The sequence below is a fragment of the Carettochelys insculpta genome, chromosome 32 (genome assembly GCF_033958435.1).
Source record: "Carettochelys insculpta isolate YL-2023 chromosome 32, ASM3395843v1, whole genome shotgun sequence".
NCBI classification, from domain to species: Eukaryota; Metazoa; Chordata; order Testudines; family Carettochelyidae; genus Carettochelys; species Carettochelys insculpta.
Genome location: NC_134168.1, coordinates 2,670,941 through 2,689,634, shown reverse-complemented (window position 1 = coordinate 2,689,634; position 18,694 = coordinate 2,670,941). Strand labels below are relative to the sequence as shown.

The following is an 18,694-nucleotide window of genomic DNA, read 5'->3' as shown; positions in this document are numbered from 1 at the left end:
CAAACTTCGGGTCCCTTTTTCAGCCTCCCAGTCAATATTGCTTTTGTGCTGAAACTGCACAATATTAATTTGTTTTTCTACAACTTTGTCCATGAACCAGTTTGTTGTTAGCATAAGTCTGAAGCAGGAGAACTGACTAACACTGAGTCAAAAAGTTTTGCCTGCTTTCAGAGGGTCAGCAGTGAAAATAACGGTCAGGTGGCCCACTGATTGTATTGCTGCACAATCTGATGATTTCTGTTGATTGAACCCAAGCTGCTGGTGGCGGCATTTGAAGACAAGAATCGGTATGTCTGGAGCATCTCAAAAGTATTTACCGTTTCAGAATGATGTGGCTAGTTCACTACAGCAGTTACCACTAGAGCGACTCCTGCTTCAGAACTGGCTGGACACTGCGGCCAGACAGCCCCAAGGGGTGACGAACACTGATTTTAGCCAGGCATCTGGCTCCAGTGGTACTTTGCCAGTACCCCTTGGCGTGTGCTATGGGGGTGAGGCAGCGGGCTCCCTGAGCTTGTCCAGGAAGTCGTCAGGCCTGGGCAGGGAGCAGGCATCTGAGATGGTGATGACATTGAGCTTGCAACAGTCTCCACAAAACCAGATTGACTGGTCCTTCTTGGGGACCAGCACCACGGGAGGGGCCCAGGGGCTGGATCACCCCCAGGGCCAGCATGTCCTGTGTCTCCCGTTCTAGGTCCTGAGCCGTCTTCCCCATGGCTCTGAACCGTACACATTATACAGCAGTGTGAGCGCCTGTCTCTAGTCAGTGGACAGCCAAGTTAGTGAGTCCCAGCCCGTCAGAGAACAGCAGCACCTCCCTGATCTCCATCTGCTGGGCAGGGGTCAGCTGGTCCGAGAGGGGCATAGATTCCTGCAAGGAGCCGGCTCCAGTCCCAGCGAGCAGATCCCCCAAGGGGCCAGCCCCCGCCCCCAGCGCCTGCACTTGGCCAGCACCAGTCCCAGTACGGTTTCATCACATCGATGTGGGACGCCCGGTGGCTGTGAGCCGGGTTCGACAGTTCCACCACATAGATCACCTCACTCACCCACCGGATGACCCAGAAGGGGCCGGCCCAGGCCGCTAGCAGCTTGTTCCACCACCCGGGTATGAGCAGCGCCACTTGTGCCGGGGCAGCGCAGTCATGCCCCTGCTAGAACACAGCGGCACAACCAAGCCTGCTGCTGAGCGCGGGTGTGGTCCCCTTTGGGCGCTCCCTGCAGCGCACGCTACCTGGGCTGGGGCGGCACTTGGGAGGGACAGTGCGTAGAAGGGGGAGTTGGCTGCTGTGGGAGGCCCGGGGGCCAAAGCCAGGGCAGGGGGCTCCATAGCTAGGGGCATACTGGGCTCATGGCCATGAAAAACATTCTGGGCTGTGACAGCCCCACCCGCACCGCTGGGAACTCTCCTTTTCCGTGCGCACGGACCCTGTACGCTAAGGGGCTCCAAGGAGGAGGGAGACAGGCTCGTCTTGGTGGCAGACAGCAGACCAAGGAGCAATGGTCTGAAGTTACACAGGGGGAGTGGGAGGTTGGATATGAGGAAAAACTCTTTCCCCAGGAGGGTGGGGAAGCACTGGAATGTGTTACCCACAGAGCTGGTGGCGTCTCCGTCCCTGGAGGTTTTAAAGTCCCGACTTGACCAAGCCCTGGCTGGGATGAGTTAGTGGGACTGGTCCTGCTTTGGGCAGGGGCTGGCTGGGTGACTCCTGAGGTCCTTTCCTGCCCCTGTCTGTGACTCAGAAGAGCCGTGCATTTCAAATGGGGCAGGGGGTCCTGATCCAAAAGCGATGTGCACAGGGGTTGGCTGTAGTATTGTCACCCCTCCTTCTGGGCTGCCTGCAGAGCTGCACGGCTGTAGCCTGGCAGCTGGCAGCCGGCAGCCGGATGCCCAGCTCGGCGGGTGGCACCGACCCAGCAGCCATGCAGAAGGGCGGCAATACCAGAGCGCTCCACCCTCCCACACCGCCACTGCCACCAGCGCTGGGCAGCCAGCGAGCGAAGTAAGGGTGGCAAAGCGCTAGCATACCACGGCCTTCACTGCCGTGCTGCTGGCAGGGCTCTGCACAGGGGGTGTACGGTGGGGTCCCAGCACCAGCCCTGGCCCTGCCTGCAGCTAAGTCCCAGAGCCTGGGTTACCACACCTGCAGGGCCCTGCCTGCAGAGTGAACCAGCCCCCTGGGGCTCAGGAGCAGTGGGCAGCTGGCTCCACTCTGGCCTAGCTCAAAGATCACCTCTGCCTGCCCACCCTCTGGGGCTAAGGCAAAGCTGCTGCCCTTGGTACAGAGCCTGGGCTGCTTTGTCTGGTGCTGTGCTAGCCAGAGGCACCCAGGTTGGGGGGTGGGGGAGCCCCGGGGACTGAGCAGAGGCCTCACCCCAGGGAAGCCGGGCCCCCTGGCAGACCATGCTGGGTGTGTTACCTGCCCAGACACACCACCTGTGCCAGGCCCCTGGCAGACCATGCTGGGCGTGTTACCTGCCCAGACACACCACCTGTGCCGGGCCCCTGGCAGACCATGCTGGGTGTGTTACCTGCCCTGACACACAGCCTGCGCCGGGCCCCTGGCAGACCATGCTGGGCGTGTTACCTGCCCTGACACACACCCTGTGCCGGGCCCCTGGCAGACCATGCTGGGCGTGTTACCTGCCCTGACACACAGCCTGCGCCGGGCCCCTGGCAGACCATGCTGGGCGTGTTACCTGCCCTGACACACAGCCTGCGCCGGGCCCCTGGCAGACCATGCTGGGCGTGTTACCTGCCCTGACACACACCCTGTGCCGGGCCCCTGGCAGACCATGCTGGGCGTGTTACCTGCCCTGACACACACCCTGTGCCGGGCCCCTGGCAGACCATGCTGGGCGTGTTACCTGCCCTGACACACAGCCTGCGCCGGGCCCCTGGCAGACCACGCTGGGTGTGTTACCTGCCCTGACACACAGCCTGTGCCGGGCCCCTGGCAGACCATGCTGGGCGTGTTACCTGCCCTGACACACAGCCTGCGCCGGGCCCCTGGCAGACCACGCTGGGCATGTTACCTGCCCTGACACACAGCCTGCGCCGGGCCCCTGGCAGACCACGCTGGGTGTGTTACCTGCCCTGACACACAGCCTGCGCTGGGCCCCTGGCAGACCATGCTGGGTGTGTTAGCTGCCCTGCCACACAGCCGGGACAGGGTTGCCAGATGGTCGGTATGCTTATATGGGACCTTTAAGAGAAGTTTAAAAACAACACCACCACTGAGTTCTTCACATTTTTCACTGCTTTTGACCTTGTCCAAATGGAAGTGCCAGCCTGAGACTTGAGATACAAACCACAGCCAAGTTTTGTTTAATCCTAAATTCAGCTTCCAATTGCCCAGCAGGCAGCCGTGTCCCGCACCGCTTGGGATGGCTGCAAACTCCGCTGATAACAGATGCCATCTCAGTGGCCGGCCTCTCACTTGACAGCTACCTCTGCACCACAGGCTGGTCCGGTGAGCCCTTTCAGGCCCATGCATCGCCCCAACACCTCGCCGCATGGCGGGCCCCGGCCCTGTGCACCAGCACTCACTCAGCGCCGTCCACGTGCTGTGGCTGCCGGCCAGTGCGGGGATGCAGAGATCACCTGGACGCAGGCGCCCCAGCTGCTGGCCGAGTGCGACGTGGTGGTGTACGTGGGTGGTGCATGCGATCGTCCACAGCAAGGTCCTTTGCAGTCCACGCACTGCTTGAGGCCTGAAAGGCCCTGGGCAACCAAGCTGAGGAGCGTGGGCCGGGGTCACTCCATGTTGGCTCCAGACCCTGGCCAGGCTGTTGGACGACCTGGTGGCACAGGGGCCTTACTCCAGCAGCCGCCCCACACCCAGGTGAGCGGTTCCACGGATACCACAACTCAGTGCCTGTATGGCGGGACCCTTTGGGGTAAACGCGGACATGGGACTGTCCTGCAGATTGTGGAATACCCAGGAACCCCCTTCCACAGCTCAGCACGGCCTCCCTGGGCAGGACTAGCTCAGCCCCTGGCCTCGGTGTCCTGCCACCAGTCACTCCTCAGGGTGGCTGGCCAGCTCTCAGCTCCTGTCGGGGCTCTACTCTGACCCTGCCTGGGCACCTGCTGCCTCACAGCACCGCATCCATCCGCATGCCAGGCCCGCCCAGCCCAGAACCCTCCTCCTAGGCCTGTGTGCACAGGCCAGGCGCGTGTGGGTCCCCCCGTCGGCCCTCCACTGCCCCGCCAGTTGCTGTTCCCCAGGGATGGGGCAGGGCCCCCTCTGCCGCAGGACCACCCTATGGGCCCAGCCTCCCGAGCCAGTTGCCCCATAGCCTCGCCCGCCCCACTGGTCCTGCTCCGCCAGCCATTGGACCCTGGTACCCAATGGCAGCAGCGCGGGAAGCCCCCCACCCCCATCCCACCAGTTCAAGTCCTCTTTGCCTGCGCTGGGCTCAAATCCTGCCTCGGCCGAGGCACAGTCAAAGCCTCAGCCGCACTTCAGCACCCAGCCCGGCTGGATTGGAGCTGGGCTTTCGCTCCCCCATCGCTGGCGCCAACGGCTGACACGAGCCGCAGTCACAGACCTCCAGGACATGCGGCATCGCTCCAGGGGAGCCAGTCAGCCAGCACCAGCCCAAGCAACACCCAGAGAGCACAGGCCTGGCAGCTCGCAATTCGCTCTGATAACGAGGGGCTGGGCTGGGCTGGGCAATCACTGTGCTCGTCTCAGGGCTGTCAGATACGCTGGCGGGCTCCAAAGCGCAGGGAATGAGCCCACCCTCTGCGGCCTCGCAAAGCCCACTGCCCTCCTGCCTCCGCAGAGCCCGTCCAATATCACCTCCGCAGAGCCCGTCCCTCTCCCGCCTCTACAGAGCCCGTCCAATACCACCTCCGCAGAGCCCGTCCCTCTCCCGCCTCCACAGAGCCCGTCCAATACCACCTCCGCAGAGCCCGTCCCTCTCCCGCCTCCACAGAGCCCGTCCAATACCACCTCCGCAGAGCCCGTCCCTCTCCCGCCTCCGCAGAGCCCGTCCAATACCACCTCCGCAGAGCCTGTCCCTCTCCCGCCTCCACAGAGCCCGTCCAATACCACCTCCGCAGAGCCCGTCCCTCTCCCGCCTCTACAGAGCCCGTCCAATACCACCTCCGCAGAGCCCGTCCCTCTCCCGCCTCCGCAGAGCCCGTCCCTCTCCCGCCTCCGCAGAGCCCGTCCCTCTCCCGCCTCCACAGAGCCCGTCCAATACCACCTCCGCAGAGCCCGTCCCTCTCCCGCCTCCGCAGAGCCCGTCCCTCTCACCTCTGCAGAGCCCGTCCAATACCACCTCCGCAGAGCCCGTCCCTCTCCCGCCTCTACAGAGCCCGTCCAATACCACCTCCGCAGAGCCCGTCCCTCTCCCGCCTCCACAGAGCCCGTCCAATACCACCTCCGCAGAGCCCGTCCCTCTCCCGCCTCCACAGAGCCCGTCCAATACCACCTCCGCAGAGCCCGTCCCTCTCCCGCCTCCACAGAGCCCGTCCAATACCACCTCCGCAGAGCCCGTCCCTCTCCCGCCTCCACAGAGCCCGTCCAATACCACCTCCGCAGAGCCCGTCCAATACCACCTCCGCAGAGCCCGTCCAATACCACCTCCGCAGAGCCCGTCCCTCTCCCGCCTCTACAGAGCCCGTCCAATACCACCTCCGCAGAGCCCGTCCCTCTCCCGCCTCCACAGAGCCCGTCCAATACCACCTCCGCAGAGCCCGTCCCTCTCCCGCCTCCACAGAGCCCGTCCAATACCACCTCCGCAGAGCCCGTCCCTCTCCCGCCTCCACAGAGCCCGTCCAATACCACCTCCGCAGAGCCCGTCCCTCTCCCGCCTCCACAGAGCCCGTCCAATACCACCTCAGCAGAGCCCGTCCCTCTCCCGCCTCCACAGAGCCCGTCCAATACCACCTCCGCAGAGCCCGTCCCTCTCCCGCCTCCACAGAGCCCGTCCCTCTCCCGCCTCTACAGAGCCCGTCCAATACCACCTCCGCAGAGCCCGTCCCTCTCCCGCCTCCGCAGAGCCCGTCCCTCTCCCGCCTCCGCAGAGCCCGTCCAATACCACCTCCGCAGAGCCCATCCAATATCACCTCCGCAGAGCCCGTCCCTCTCCCGCCTCCGCAGAGCCCGTCCAATACCACCTCCGCAGAGCCCGTCCCTCTCCCGCCTCTACAGAGCCCGTCCAATACCACCTCCGCAGAGCCCGTCCCTCTCCCGCCTCCGCAGAGCCCGTCCCTCTCCCGCCTCCGCAGAGCCCGTCCCTCTCCCGCCTCTACAGAGCCCGTCCAATACCACCTCCGCAGAGCCCGTCCCTCTCCCGCCTCTACAGAGCCCGTCCAATATCACCTCCGCAGAGCCCGTCCCTCTCCCGCCTCTACAGAGCCCGACCAATACCACCTCCGCAGAGCCCGTCCCTCTCCTGCCTCTACAGAGCCCGTCCTTCTCCCGCCTCTACAGAGCCCGTCCCTCTCCCGCCTCTACAGAGCCCATCCAATATCACCTCCGCAGAGCCCGTCCCTCTCCCGCCTCTACAGAGCCCATCCAATACCACCTCCGCAGAGCCCGTCCCTCTCCCGCCTCCACAGAGCCCGACCAATACCACCTCCGCAGAGCCCGTCCCTCTCCTGCCTCTACAGAGCCCGTCCTTCTCCCGCCTCTACAGAGCCCGTCCCTCTCCCGCCTCTACAGAGCCCATCCAATATCACCTCCGCAGAGCCCGTCCCTCTCCCGCCTCTACAGAGCCCATCCAATATCACCTTCGCAGAGCCTGTCCAATACCACCTCCGCAGAGCCCGTCCCTCTCCCGCCTCTACAGAGCCCATCCAATATCACCTCCGCAGAGCCCGTCCCTCTCCCGCCTCCACAGAGCCCATCCAATACCACCTCCGCAGAGCCCGTCCCTCTCCCGCCTCCACAGAGCCCGTCCAATGCCACCTCCGCAGAGCCCGTCCAATACCACCTCCGCAGAGCCCGTCCCTCTCCTGCCTCCACAGAGCCCGTCCCTCTCCCGCCTCTACAGAGCCCGTCCAATACCACCTCCGCAGAGCCCGTCCCTCTCCCGCCTCCACAGAGCCCGTCCAATACCACCTCCGCAGAGCCCGTCCCTCTCCCGCCTCCACAGAGCCCGTCCAATACCACCTCCGCAGAGCCCGTCCCTCTCCCGCCTCCACAGAGCCCGTCCAATATCACCTCCGCAGAGCCCGTCCCTCTCCCGCCTCCACAGAGCCCGTCCCTCTCCTGCCTCTACAGAGCCCATCCAATACCACCTCCGCAGAGCCCGTCCCTCTCCCGCCTCCACAGAGCCCATCCAATACCACCTCCGCAGAGCCCGTCCCTCTCCCGCCTCCACGGAGCCCGTCCAATATCACCTCCGCAGAGCCCGGCCCTCTCCCGCCTCCACAGAGCCCGTCCCTCTCCCGCCTCTACAGAGCCCATCCAATATCACCTCCGCAGAGCCCGTCCCTCTCCCGCCTCCACAGAGCCCGTCCCTCTCCCGCCTCCGCAGAGCCCGTCCAATATCACCTCTGCAGAGCCCGTCCCTCTCCCGCCTCTACAGAGCCCGTCCAATACCACCTCCGCAGAGCCCGTCCCTCTCCCGCCTCCACAGAGCCCGTCCCTCTCCTGCCTCTACAGAGCCCGTCCCTCTCCTGCCTCTACAGAGCCCGTCCAATACCACCTCCGCAGAGCCCGTCCCTCTCCCGCCTCCACAGAGCCCGTCCCTCTCCCGCCTCCACAGAGCCCGTCCCTCTCCCGCCTCCGCAGAGCCCGTCCAATACCACCTCCGCAGAGCCCGTCCCTCTCCCGCCTCCACAGAGCCCGTCCAATACCACCTCCGCAGAGCCCGTCCCTCTCCCGCCTCTACAGAGCCCGTCCAATACCACCTCCGCAGAGCCCGTCCCTCTCCCGCCTCTACAGAGCCCATCCAATATCACCTCCGCAGAGCCCGTCCCTCTCCCGCCTCTGCAGAGCCCGTCCAATACCACCTCCGCAGAGCCCGTCCCTCTCCCGCCTCCACAGAGCCCGTCCAATACCACCTCCGCAGAGCCCGTCCCTCTCCCGCCTCTACAGAGCCCGTCCAATACCACCTCCGCAGAGCCCGTCCCTCTCCTGCCTCTACAGAGCCCGTCCCTCTCCCGCCTCTACAGAGCCCATCCAATATCACCTCCGCAGAGCCCGTCCCTCTCCCGCCTCTACAGAGCCCGTCCAATACCACCTCCGCAGAGCCCGTCCCTCTCCCGCCTCCACAGAGCCCGTCCAATACCACCTCCGCAGAGCCCGTCCCTCTCCCGCCTCTACAGAGCCCATCCAATATCACCTCCGCAGAGCCCGTCCCTCTCCCGCCTCCACAGAGCCCGTGCTTCCCCCGTCTGCGCAGAGCCCATCCAATACCACCTCGGCAGAGCCCGTCCCTCTCACCTCTGCAGAGCCCGTCCCTCTCCTGCCTCTACAGAGCCCGTCCCTCTCCCGCCTCTACAGAGCCCGTCCCTCTCCCGCCTCTACAGAGCCCGTCCCTCTCCCGCCTCTACAGAGCCCATCCAATATCACCTTCGCAGAGCCTGTCCAATACCACCTCCGCAGAGCCCGTCCCTCTCCCGCCTCTACAGAGCCCGTCCAATACCACCTCCGCAGAGCCCGTCCCTCTCCCGCCTCCACAGAGCCCGTCCTTCTCCCGTCTGCGCAGAGCCCATCCAATACCACCTCGGCAGAGCCCGTCCCTTTCCTGCCTCTACAGAGCCCGTCCCTCTCCTGCCTCTACAGAGCCCGTCCCTCTCCTGCCTCTACAGAGCCCGTCCCTCTCCCACCTCCACAGAGCCCGTCCCTCTCACCTCCGCAGAGCCTGTCCCTCTCCCGCCTCTACAGAGCCCATCCAATACCACCTCCGCAGAGCCCATCCAATACCACCTCCGCAGAGCCCGACCCTCTCCCGTCTCTACAGAGCCTGTCCAATACCACCTCCGCAGAGCCCGTCCCTCTCCCGCCTCCACAGAGCCCGTCCTTCTCCCGTCTGCGCAGAGCCCATCCAATACCACCTCCGCAGAGCCCGTCCTTCTCCCGTCTGCGCAGAGCCCATCCAATACCACCTCCGCAGAGCCCGTCCCTCTCACCTCCGCAGAGCCCGACCCTCTCCCGCCTCCACAGAGCCCGTCCCTCTCCTGCCTCTACAGAGCCCGTCCAATACCACCTCCGCAGAGCCTGTCCCTCTCCCACCTCCGCAGAGCCCGTCCAATACCACCTCCGCAGAGCCTGTCCCTCTCCCACCTCCGCAGAGCCCATCTAATACCACCTCCGCAGAGCCCGACCCTCTCACCTCCGCAGAGCCTGACCCTCTCCTGTCTCTACAGAGCCCGTCCAATACCACCTCCACAGAGCCCGTCCCTCTCCCACCTCCACAGAGCCCGTCCAATACCACCTCCGCAGAGCCCGACCCTCTCACCTCCGCAGAGCCCGTCCTTCTCCCGCCTCCGCAGAGCCCAACCCTCTCCCGCCTCCACAGAGCCCGTCCAAAACCACCTCCGCAGAGCCCGTCCCTCTCCCGCCTCTACAGAGCCCGTCCAATACCACCTCCGCAGAGCCTGTCCCTCTCCCGCCTCCGCAGAGCCCGTCCAATACCACCTCCGCAGAGCCCGTCCCTCTCCCGTCTGCGCAGAGCCCGTCCAATACCACCTCCGCAGAGCCCGTGCCTCTCCCGCCTCTACAGAGCCCGTCCCTCTCCCACCTCCGCAGAGCCCGTCCCTCTCACCTCCGCATAGCCCGTCCCTCTCCCGCCACCGCAGAGCCCGTCCAATACCACCTCTGCAGAGCCCGTCTCTCACCTCCGCAGAGCCTGTCCTTCTCCCGTCTGCGCAGAGCCCGTCCCTCTCACCTCCGCAGAGCCCGACCCTCTCCCGCCTCTACAGAGCCCGTCCAATACCACCTCCGCAGAGCCCGTCCCTCTCCCGCCTCTACAGAGCCCATCCAATACCACCTCCGCAGAGCCCGTCCCTCTCACCTCCGCAGAGCCCGACCCTCTCCCGCCTCCACAGAGCCCGTCCAATACCACCTCTGCAGAGCCCGACCCTCTCACCTCCGCAGAGCCCGTCCCTCTCCCGCCTCCGCAGAGCCCAACCCTCTCCCGCCTCCACAGAGCCCGTCCAAAACCACCTCCGCAGAGCCCGTCCCTCTCCCGCCTCTACAGAGCCCGTCCAATACCACCTCCGCAGAGCCCGTCCCTCTCCCGCCTCCGCAGAGCCCGTCCAATACCACCTCCGCAGAGCCCGTGCCTCTCCCGCCTCTACAGAGCCCGTCCCTCTCCCACCTCCGCATAGCCCGTCCCTCTCACCTCCGCATAGCCCGTCCCTCTCCCGCCACCGCAGAGCCCGTCCAATACCACCTCTGCAGAGCCCGTGTCTCTCACCTCCGCAGAGCCTGTCCTTCTCCCGTCTGCGCAGAGCCCGTCCCTCTCACCTCCGCAGAGCCCGACCCTCTCCCGCCTCTACAGAGCCCGTCCAATACCACCTCCGCAGAGCCCGTCCCTCTCACCTCCGCAGAGCCTGTCCCTCTAACCTCCGCAGAGCCCGACCCTCTCCCGCCTCCACAGAGCCCGTCCAATACCACCTCCGCAGAGCCCGACCCTCTCACCTCCGCAGAGCCCAACCCTCTCCCGCCTCTACAGAGCCCATCCAATACCACCTCCGCAGAGCCCGTCCCTCTCACCTCCGCAGAGCCCGACCCTCTCCCGCCTCCACAGAGCCCGTCCAATACCACCTCCGCAGAGCCCGACCCTCTCACCTCCGCAGAGCCCATCCAATAACACCTCCGCAGAGCCCGTCCTTCTCCCGTCTGCGCAGAGCCCATCCAATACCACCTCCGCAGAGCCCGTCCCTCTCACCTCTGCAGAGCCCGTCCCTCTCCTGCCTCTACAGAGCCCGTCCAATACCACCTCCGCAGAGCCCGTCCCTCTCCCACCTCCGCAGAGCCCGTCCAATACCACCTCCGCAGAGCTCGTCCCTGTCCCACCTCCGCAGAGCCCGTCCAATACCACCTCCGCAGAGCCTGTCCTTCTACCGTCTGCGCAGAGCCCATCCAATACCACCTCCGCAGAGCCCGTCCAATACCACCTCCGCAGAGCCCGTGCCTCTCCCGCCTCTACAGAGCCCGTCCCTCTCCCACCTCCGCAGAGCCCGTCCCTCTCACCTCCGCAGAGCCCATCCCTCTCCCGCCTCTACAGAGCCCGTCCCTCTCCCACCTCCGCAGAGCCCGTCCCTCTCACCTCCGCATAGCCCATCCCTCTCCTGCCACCGCAGAGCCCGTCCAATACCACCTCTGCAGAGCCCGTGTCTCTCACCTCCGCAGAGCCTGTCCTTCTCCTGTCTGCGCTGAGCCCGTCCCTCTCACCTCCGCAGAGCCCGTCCCTCTCACCTCCGCAGAGCCCGACTCTCTCCCGCCTCCACAGAGCCCGTCCAATACCACCTCCGCAGAGCCCGTCCCTCTCCCGCCTCCACAGAGCCTGTCCAATACCACCTCCGCAGAGCCCGTCCCTCTCCCGCCTCTACAGAGCCCGTCCAATACCACCTCTGCAGAGCCCGACCCTCTCACCTCCGCAGAGCCCGTCCAATACCACCTCCGCATAGCCCGTCCCTCTCCCACCTCCGCAGAGCCCGACCCTCTCACCTCCGCAGAGCCCATCCCTCTCCCGCCTCTGCAGAGCTCGTCCAATACCACCTCCGCAGAGCCCGACCCTCTCCCACCTCCACAGAGCACGTCCAATACCACCTCCGCAGAGCCCGACCCTCTCACCTCCGCAGAGCCCAACCCTCTCCCGTCTCTACAGAGCCCGTCCAATACCACCTCCGCAGAGCCCGTCCCTCTCCCACCTCCGCAGAGCCCGTCCAGTACCACCTCCGCAAAGCCTGACCCTCTCCCGTCTCTACAGAGCTCGTCCAATACCACCTCCGCAGAGCCCATCCAGTACCACCTCCGCAAAGCCTGACCCTCTCCCGTCTCTACAGAGCCCATCCAATACCACCTCCGCAGAGCCCGTCCCTCTTCCGCCTCTACAGAGCCCGTCCCTCTCCCACCTCCGCAGAGCCCGTCCCTCGCCCACCAGCTGCCTGGCACTAGATGTGCAGCCGCTGGTGGCGGACGAGCGCCGAGCTCTGGCTGAAGCCGGCCCCACACTGGCGGCAGGAGAAGGGCCGCTCCCCGGTGTGGACATGGTGGTGCCGCAGCAGCGCTGAGCTGACGGCGAAGCAGCGCCCGCACTCGGCGCAGCGGAAGGGGGCCTCCCCGGAGTGCCGGCGGCAGTGCTGAAGCAGCGTGGCGCGGGCAGTGAAGGCGGCCCCGCAGTCCCTGCAGGGGAAGGGGCGCTGGCCAGCATGCAGGCGCTGGTGGTGCTGCAGAGTGGCAGCCCGGGTGAAGCCCTTGCCACAGCGGGCGCACTGGAATGGGCGCTCGCCTGTGTGCAGCCGCTGGTGCTGGAGGAGCGCGGTGGCCTGGGCAAAGCGCTCGCGGCACTGCCCGCAGGCAAAGGGGCGCTCACCAGTGTGGGTGCGGCTATGGGCGGCCAGGTGGGCGCTGCGGGCGAAGGCAGCCCCGCAGTCGGCGCAGGTGAAGGGGCGCTCGCCGGTGTGGGAGCGCTGGTGCCGCAGCAGGTTGGAGCTCTGGCTGAAGCCCCGGCCGCAGTCGGTGCAGTGGAAGGGGCGCTCGCCGGTGTGGGACTGGCGGTGCCGGGCCAGGTCGGCTTTGGCGCCGAAGGCCCGGCCGCAGTCGGCGCAGCGGAAGGGGCGCTCGCCGGTGTGGGTGCGCCGGTGCTGCGCCAGGTTGGCGCTCTGGCTGAAGCGCTTGCCGCAGTCTATGCAGATGAAGGGGCGCTCCCCGGTGTGGGTCCGCTCGTGCTTCACCAGACGGGCGCTCACCGTGAAGCCGCGCCCACATTCGCCACACATGTACCGCGGCTCAGCTCCACGGGGCTTGGCGGGGGCATCTGGGGGCTGCCCGGTGCCGCTCCTCCGTCCCAACCGGCGTGGGCTCCCCACCTGCTCTGGGCGCTGGCACGTGGCTCTGCCCACCTGGCCAGCCCCAGCCTCACTTGGCCTGGCATCTGCTGCAGCGCCCGGGAGGTCCTGGGGCATGCGGCTCCCTGTAGTGGCAGCTGGGACCAGAAGCTCCTTCCTGTGCTCCATCCAGGTGCTGGGGGTCCCGGCTGGAGGAGGAGGACATGGGTGAGGGCAGAGGCCCCAGCCTGGTTCTCCCTGGGCACCGCGGTTCGACTCAGCGTCTGCCCCAAAACTGGGTCCCCGGATTACTCCATAGATCTCGTCTCCGCCCCGCGAGGGAGGCCTGGGCACCCCCTTTCCCAGCCAGCAGCTCCGGGCCACGCACTCCGGCCTCAGGGGCCTCTCACTCACCGTGCTGAGCCGTGCCCAGTGCACCACGCCGCAGGGTCACGCCAGAGGCTGGGAGGTGCCTGTGGAGAATCAGCAGCGTCAGTCGCAGGGGACCCGCTCCTGGGGGCGCTGGGACCCGGGGGCGGGGAGAGGGCCAGGCCCTGTGGGGAGCCCAACCATGCTCGCTTTCTGCTCCACGTGTCAGGCTGAGGCAAGCAGATTCCACGGCCCCATCCATCCTGGGGCTCGCCAGGGCATTGCACGACGGTGTCAGCTGCTGCATGGCAGCTTTCAGTCAGGGCCTGGGGAACGCAGAGTGGGGGCCAGAGGACTGGCCCATGGGGGTCCCTGGCAGGACTGGGGGGGCACAGAGGACTGGCCTGTGGGGGCCCTGGCAGGCCTGGGGCGCAGAGGACTGGCCCGTGGGGGCCCTAGCAGGACTGGGGGGCGCAGAGGACTGGCCTGTGGGGGCCCTGGCAGGCCTGGGGGGCAGAGGACTGGCCTGTGGAGGCCCTGGCAGGACTGGGGGGCAGAGGACTGGCCTGTGGGGAGCCCTGGCAGTACTGGGGGGGCAGAGGACTGGCCCTTGGGGGTCCTGGCGGGACTGGGGGGCAGAGGACTGGTCCATGGGGGCCCTGGCGGGACTGGGGGGCAGGGGACTGGTCCATGGGGGCCCTGGCAGGACTGGCGGACCCTTGGGGTGCCGGAGCTTGTCCCACACATCTGCAGGAAGCCTCAGGCACGTTTCCGAGCTGCCTCCGGAGACCCCGAGGCCGGTGCGGCGCCGCGCTTCGCTGCCGCGTCCCCGCGGGAGCCGGTCCCCGCTTTCTCGCCCTCAGCCAGCCCGGGCGCGGCGCCTCCCCCGGCTGCAGCCCGGCCCCTCCACACCGCCCCAGTTACCGGTGCCGCAGCCGGAGGGCGCCCGTCTCCCCCGCGGGCCGGGCCGGGCCGGGCCGGGCGTGGAGCGCAGCGGAGCGGACCTGTGCAGGGCGGGGCGCTGCGGCCGTACGCGGAGCGCGATCCGGGCCCGGGGGCTGCAGCCCGGACCAGGGCGTGTGTGTGCGGGCGTGTGTGTCTGGGCGTGCGCCCTCTGCGGTCGTGTGTGCGCGTGTCCCCTGGCCCTGAGCTGTGTGTGTGTGTGTGTGTGTGTGTGTGCGCGCGCGCGCGCGTCCCCTGGCTGTGTGTCCCCTAGTCTGTCTGTGTGTGTGTGTGTGTGTGTGTGTGCGCGCGTGCGCGTCCCCTGGCTGTGTGTCCCCTAGTCTGTCTGTGTGTGTGTGTGTGTGCGCGCGCGCGCGCGTCCCCTGGCTGTGTGTCCCCTAGTCTGTGTGTGTGTGTGTGTGTGTGTGTGTGCGCGCGCGCGCGTGCGTCCCCTGGCTGTGTGTCCCCTAGTCTGTGTGTGTGTGTGTGTGTGTGTGTGTGTGTGCGTGCGCATGTCCCCTGGCCCTGGGCTCTGTGTGTGTGTGTGTGTGTGTGTGCGTCCCCTGGCTGTGTGTCCCCTAGTCTGTGTGTGTGTGTGTGTGTGTGTGTGTGTGCGCATGTCCCCTGGCCCTGAGCTCTGTGTGTGTGCGTGTGTGTGCGTGTGCGTCCCCTGGCTGTGTGTCCCCTAGTCTGTCTGTGTGTGTGTGCGCGCGCATATCCCCTGGCCCTGGGCTCTGTGTGTGTGTGTGTGCGTGCGTGCGTCCCCAGGCTGTGTGTCCCCTAGTCTGTCTGTGTGTGTGTGCACGCATGTCCCCTGGCCCTGGGCTCTGTGTGTGTGTGTGTGTGTGTGTGTGTGTGTGTGTGTGTGTGTGTGTGTGTGCGCGCATCCCCAGGCTGTGTGTCCCCTGGCCCTGAGCTGTGTGTGTGTGTGTGTGCACGCGCGTGCCCTGGCCCTGTGCTGTGTGCGTGTGTGTGTGTGTACACACTCCCCGGGCCATGTGTGTCCCCTGGCCCTGGGCTGTGTGTGTGCGCGTGCGCTCCGCGGGCTGTGTGTCCCTTTGTGCGTGTGTGCGTGCGCGCATATGCACACATGCTCCCTGGGCTGTGCCCTCCCAGTCTGTGTGTGTGTGTGCGCACGTGCTCTCCCCAGGCTGTGTGTCCCCTAGTCTGTGCCTGTGTGTGTGTGTGTGTTCCCTGGCCCTGAGCTCTGTGTGTGTGTCTGTGTGTGTGTGTGTGTGTGCATGCACGCTCCCCGGGCTGTGTGTGTCCCCTGGCCCTGGGCTGTGTGTGTCCGTGTCCCCAGTGTGTGTGTGTGTGTGTGTGTGTGCGTGTGCGTGCACGCTCTCCGGGCTGTGTGTGTCCCCTGGCCCTGGGCGCTGTATGTGTGTGTGCGCACCCTCCCCAGACTGTGTCACACAGGCCCCCTGGCCCTGGGTGCTGTGTGTGTGTGTGTGTGTATACAGGTCACCTGGCCCTGGGTGCTGTGTGTGTGTCTACAGGTCCCCTGGCCCTGGGTGCTCTGTGTGTGTGTGTGTGTGTACACACAGGTCCCCTGGCCCCGGGCGCTCTCTGTGTGTGTACACAGGTCCCCTGGCCCTGGGCTCTGTGTGTGTGTGCATGTGCACTCCTGGGCTGTTTGTGTCCTGTGGCCCTCTGTGTGTGTGTGTGTGCACGCATACGCGCACACGCACGCACCCTCCCCAGGCTGTGTGCACACAGGCCCCCTGGGCTGTGTGCCTGTGTGGTGTGTAACAGCAACGAAGGGTCCTGTGGCACCTTATAGACTAAGAAAAGTTTTGAGCATGAGCTTTCGTGAGCACAGACTCACTTCGTCAGATGCTGGTCTTTGTGTGGTGTGTGTGCACGCACCCTCCCCAGGGCTCTGTCCCCTGCCCTGTGTGCGCACGGCCCCTGGAAGCGGGTGGCACAAAGGCCTGGCCTGAGCCCTTCTGCCACAGGGGGGCTGGAAAGGTGAGTGAGGGGCGTGCGGCACAGGGGAGCACAGGTGAAAACGGAAGCGCTGAGTTCTGCTCCCCCCATGGCCTTGGGGCTCGGGGCCTTGGCTGCTGCGGGGAGATGACGCGGGGGGCGGCTGGGCAGGGAACTGGCGGCTCAGGTGCAGAAGAGCCGTGGAGACCCGTCCATGGGAAACGAATCAAAGGGGCTGGGCAGGTAGGCAAGGCACAGAAGACGGGGCTTAGCGGGTGGGAGGGCGCTCGCTGGGAGGGGTGCAGGGGGGGGTTCTATGGCCGTGGGAGCGTGGGGGGCGGTTCTGGCTAGGAGATGCGGGGGGTTCTATGGCCGGGAGAGCGCGGGGGGTTCTATGGCTGGGGGAGCATTGGGAGTTTCTGGCTGGGGGCGCGGGGGTCTGTGTTTGGGGGGGGTCTATGGCTGCGGGAGCATTGGGAGTTTCTGGCTGGGGGCGCGGGGGTCTGTGTCTGGGGGGGTTCTGTGGCCGGGGGAGCAAAGGGGGTTTCTGGCTGGGGGCGCGGGGGTCTGTGTCCGGGGGGGTTCTATGGCCGGGGGAGCGCGGGGGTCTGTGTCCGGGGGGGGTCTATGGCCGGGGGAGCGCGGGGGTCTGTGTCTGGGGGGGGTCTATGGCCGGGGGAGCGCGGGGGGTTTCTGGCTGGGGGCGCGGGGGTCTGTGTCCGGGGGGGTTCTATGGCCGGGGGAGCGCGGGGGGTTTCTGGCTGGGGGCGCGGGGGTCTGTGTCTGGGGGGGTCTATGGCCGGGGGAGCGCGGGGGGTTTCTGGCTGGGGGCGCGGGGGTCTGTGTCCGGGGGGGTTTCTGGCTGGGGGCGCGGGGGTCTGTGTCTGGGGGGGGTCTATGGCCGGGGGAGCGCAGGGGGTTTCTGGCTGGGGGCGCGGGGGTCTGTGTCCAGGGGGGTTCTATGGACGGGGGAGCGCGGGGGGTTTCTGGCTGGGGGCGCGGGGGTCTGTGTTTTGGGGGGGTTCTATGGCCGGGGGAGCGCGGGGGGTTTCTGGCTGGGGGCGCGGGGGTCTGTGTCCGGGGGGGTTCTATGGCCGGGGGAGCGCGGGGGGTTTCTGGCTGGGGGCGCAGGGGTCTGTGTCCGGGGGGGTTCTATGGCCGGGGGAGCGCAGGGGGTTTCTGGCTGGGGGCGCGGGGGTCTGTGTCTGGGGGGGTCTATGGCCGGGGGAGCGCAGGGGGTTTCTGGCTGGGGGCGCGGGGGTCTGTGTCCAGGGGGGTTCTATGGCCGGGGGAGCGCGGGGGGTTTCTGGCTGGGGGCGCGGGGGTCTGTGTCTGGGGGGGGTCTATGGCCGGGGGAGCGCGGGGGGTTTCTGGCTGGGGGCGCGGGGGTCTGTGTCTGGGGGGGGTCTATGGCCGGGGGAGCGCGGGGGGTTTCTGGCTGGGGGCGCGGGGGTCTGTGTCTGGGGGGGGTCTATGGCCGGGGGAGCGCAGGGGGTTTCTGGCTGGAGGCGCGGGGGTCTGTGTCTGGGGGGGGTTTCTGGCTGGGGGCGCGGGGGTCTGTGTTTTGGGGGGTTCTATGGCCGGGGGAGCGCGGGGGGTTTCTGGCTGGGGGCGCGGGGGTCTGTGTTTTGGGGGGTTCTATGGCCGGGGGAGCGCGGGGGGTTTCTGGCTGGGGGTCTGTGTTTTGGGGGGTTCTATGGCCGGGGGAGCGCGGGGGGTTTCTGGCTGGGGGTCTGTGTTTTGGGGGGTTCTATGGCCGGGGGAGCGCGGGGGGTTTCTGGCTGGGGGCGCGGGGGTCTGTGTTTTGGGGGGTTCTATGGCCGGGGGAGCGCGGGGGGTTTCTGGCTGGGGGCGCGGGGGTCTGTGTCCGGGGGGTTCTATGGCTGGGGGCGCGGGGGTCTGTGTCCGGGGGGGTTCTATGGCTGGGGGCGCGGGGGTCTGTGTCCGGGGGGTTCTATGGCTGGGGGCGCGGGGGTCTGTGTCCGGGGGGGTTCTATGGCTGGGGGCGCGGGGGTCTGTGTCCGGGGGGGTTTCTGGCTGGGGGCGCGGGGGTCTGTGTCCGGGGGGGTCTATGGCCGGGGGAGCGCGGGGGCGCCTCAGCATCGAGCCCCCACAGCAGCGCACGGGCCGGGCTCGGGGCTACGCAGCGCGAGGCACGGCGGGAGCTGTAATTCTGCGGGGCTCGGCGCGAGGGGACGCTGGGAGGGCGCACAAGGCATGCTGGGAGATTCCGCCTGGGCGCGAGGCACGCCGGGAGACGTAGTTCTGCGGGAGTCGGCGCGCGGGGACGCTGGGAGGGCGCACAAGGCATGCTGGGAGATTCCGCCTGGGCGCGAGGCACGCCGGGAGACGTAGTTCTGCGGGAGTCGGCGCGCGGGGACGCTGGGAGGGCGCACAAGGCATGCTGGGAGATCCCGCCTGGGCGCGAGGCACGCCGGGAGACTCCCCACCCCTTCGCGCGGGCATGCCGGGAGATGGGCGTTTTGGGGGGGC

The 18,694-nt window shown here is 67.1% G+C and overlaps 1 protein-coding gene across 1 annotated transcript in view; it reads right to left on the bottom strand.

The window, feature by feature from the left end:
• The window catches only part of LOC142004534 (uncharacterized), a 194,983-nt gene extending 180,336 nt beyond the window's left edge, over positions 1 to 14,647 (bottom strand). Inside the window, 3 exon segments of the mRNA XM_074982177.1 lie at positions 12,099 to 13,170; positions 13,376 to 13,434; positions 14,255 to 14,647. Of these exon segments, the coding sequence (XP_074838278.1) occupies positions 12,099 to 13,150 (1,052 nt within the window). The 5' untranslated portion in view covers positions 13,151 to 13,170; positions 13,376 to 13,434; positions 14,255 to 14,647.
• Positions 14,648 to 18,694: the final 4,047 nt, after the last annotated feature.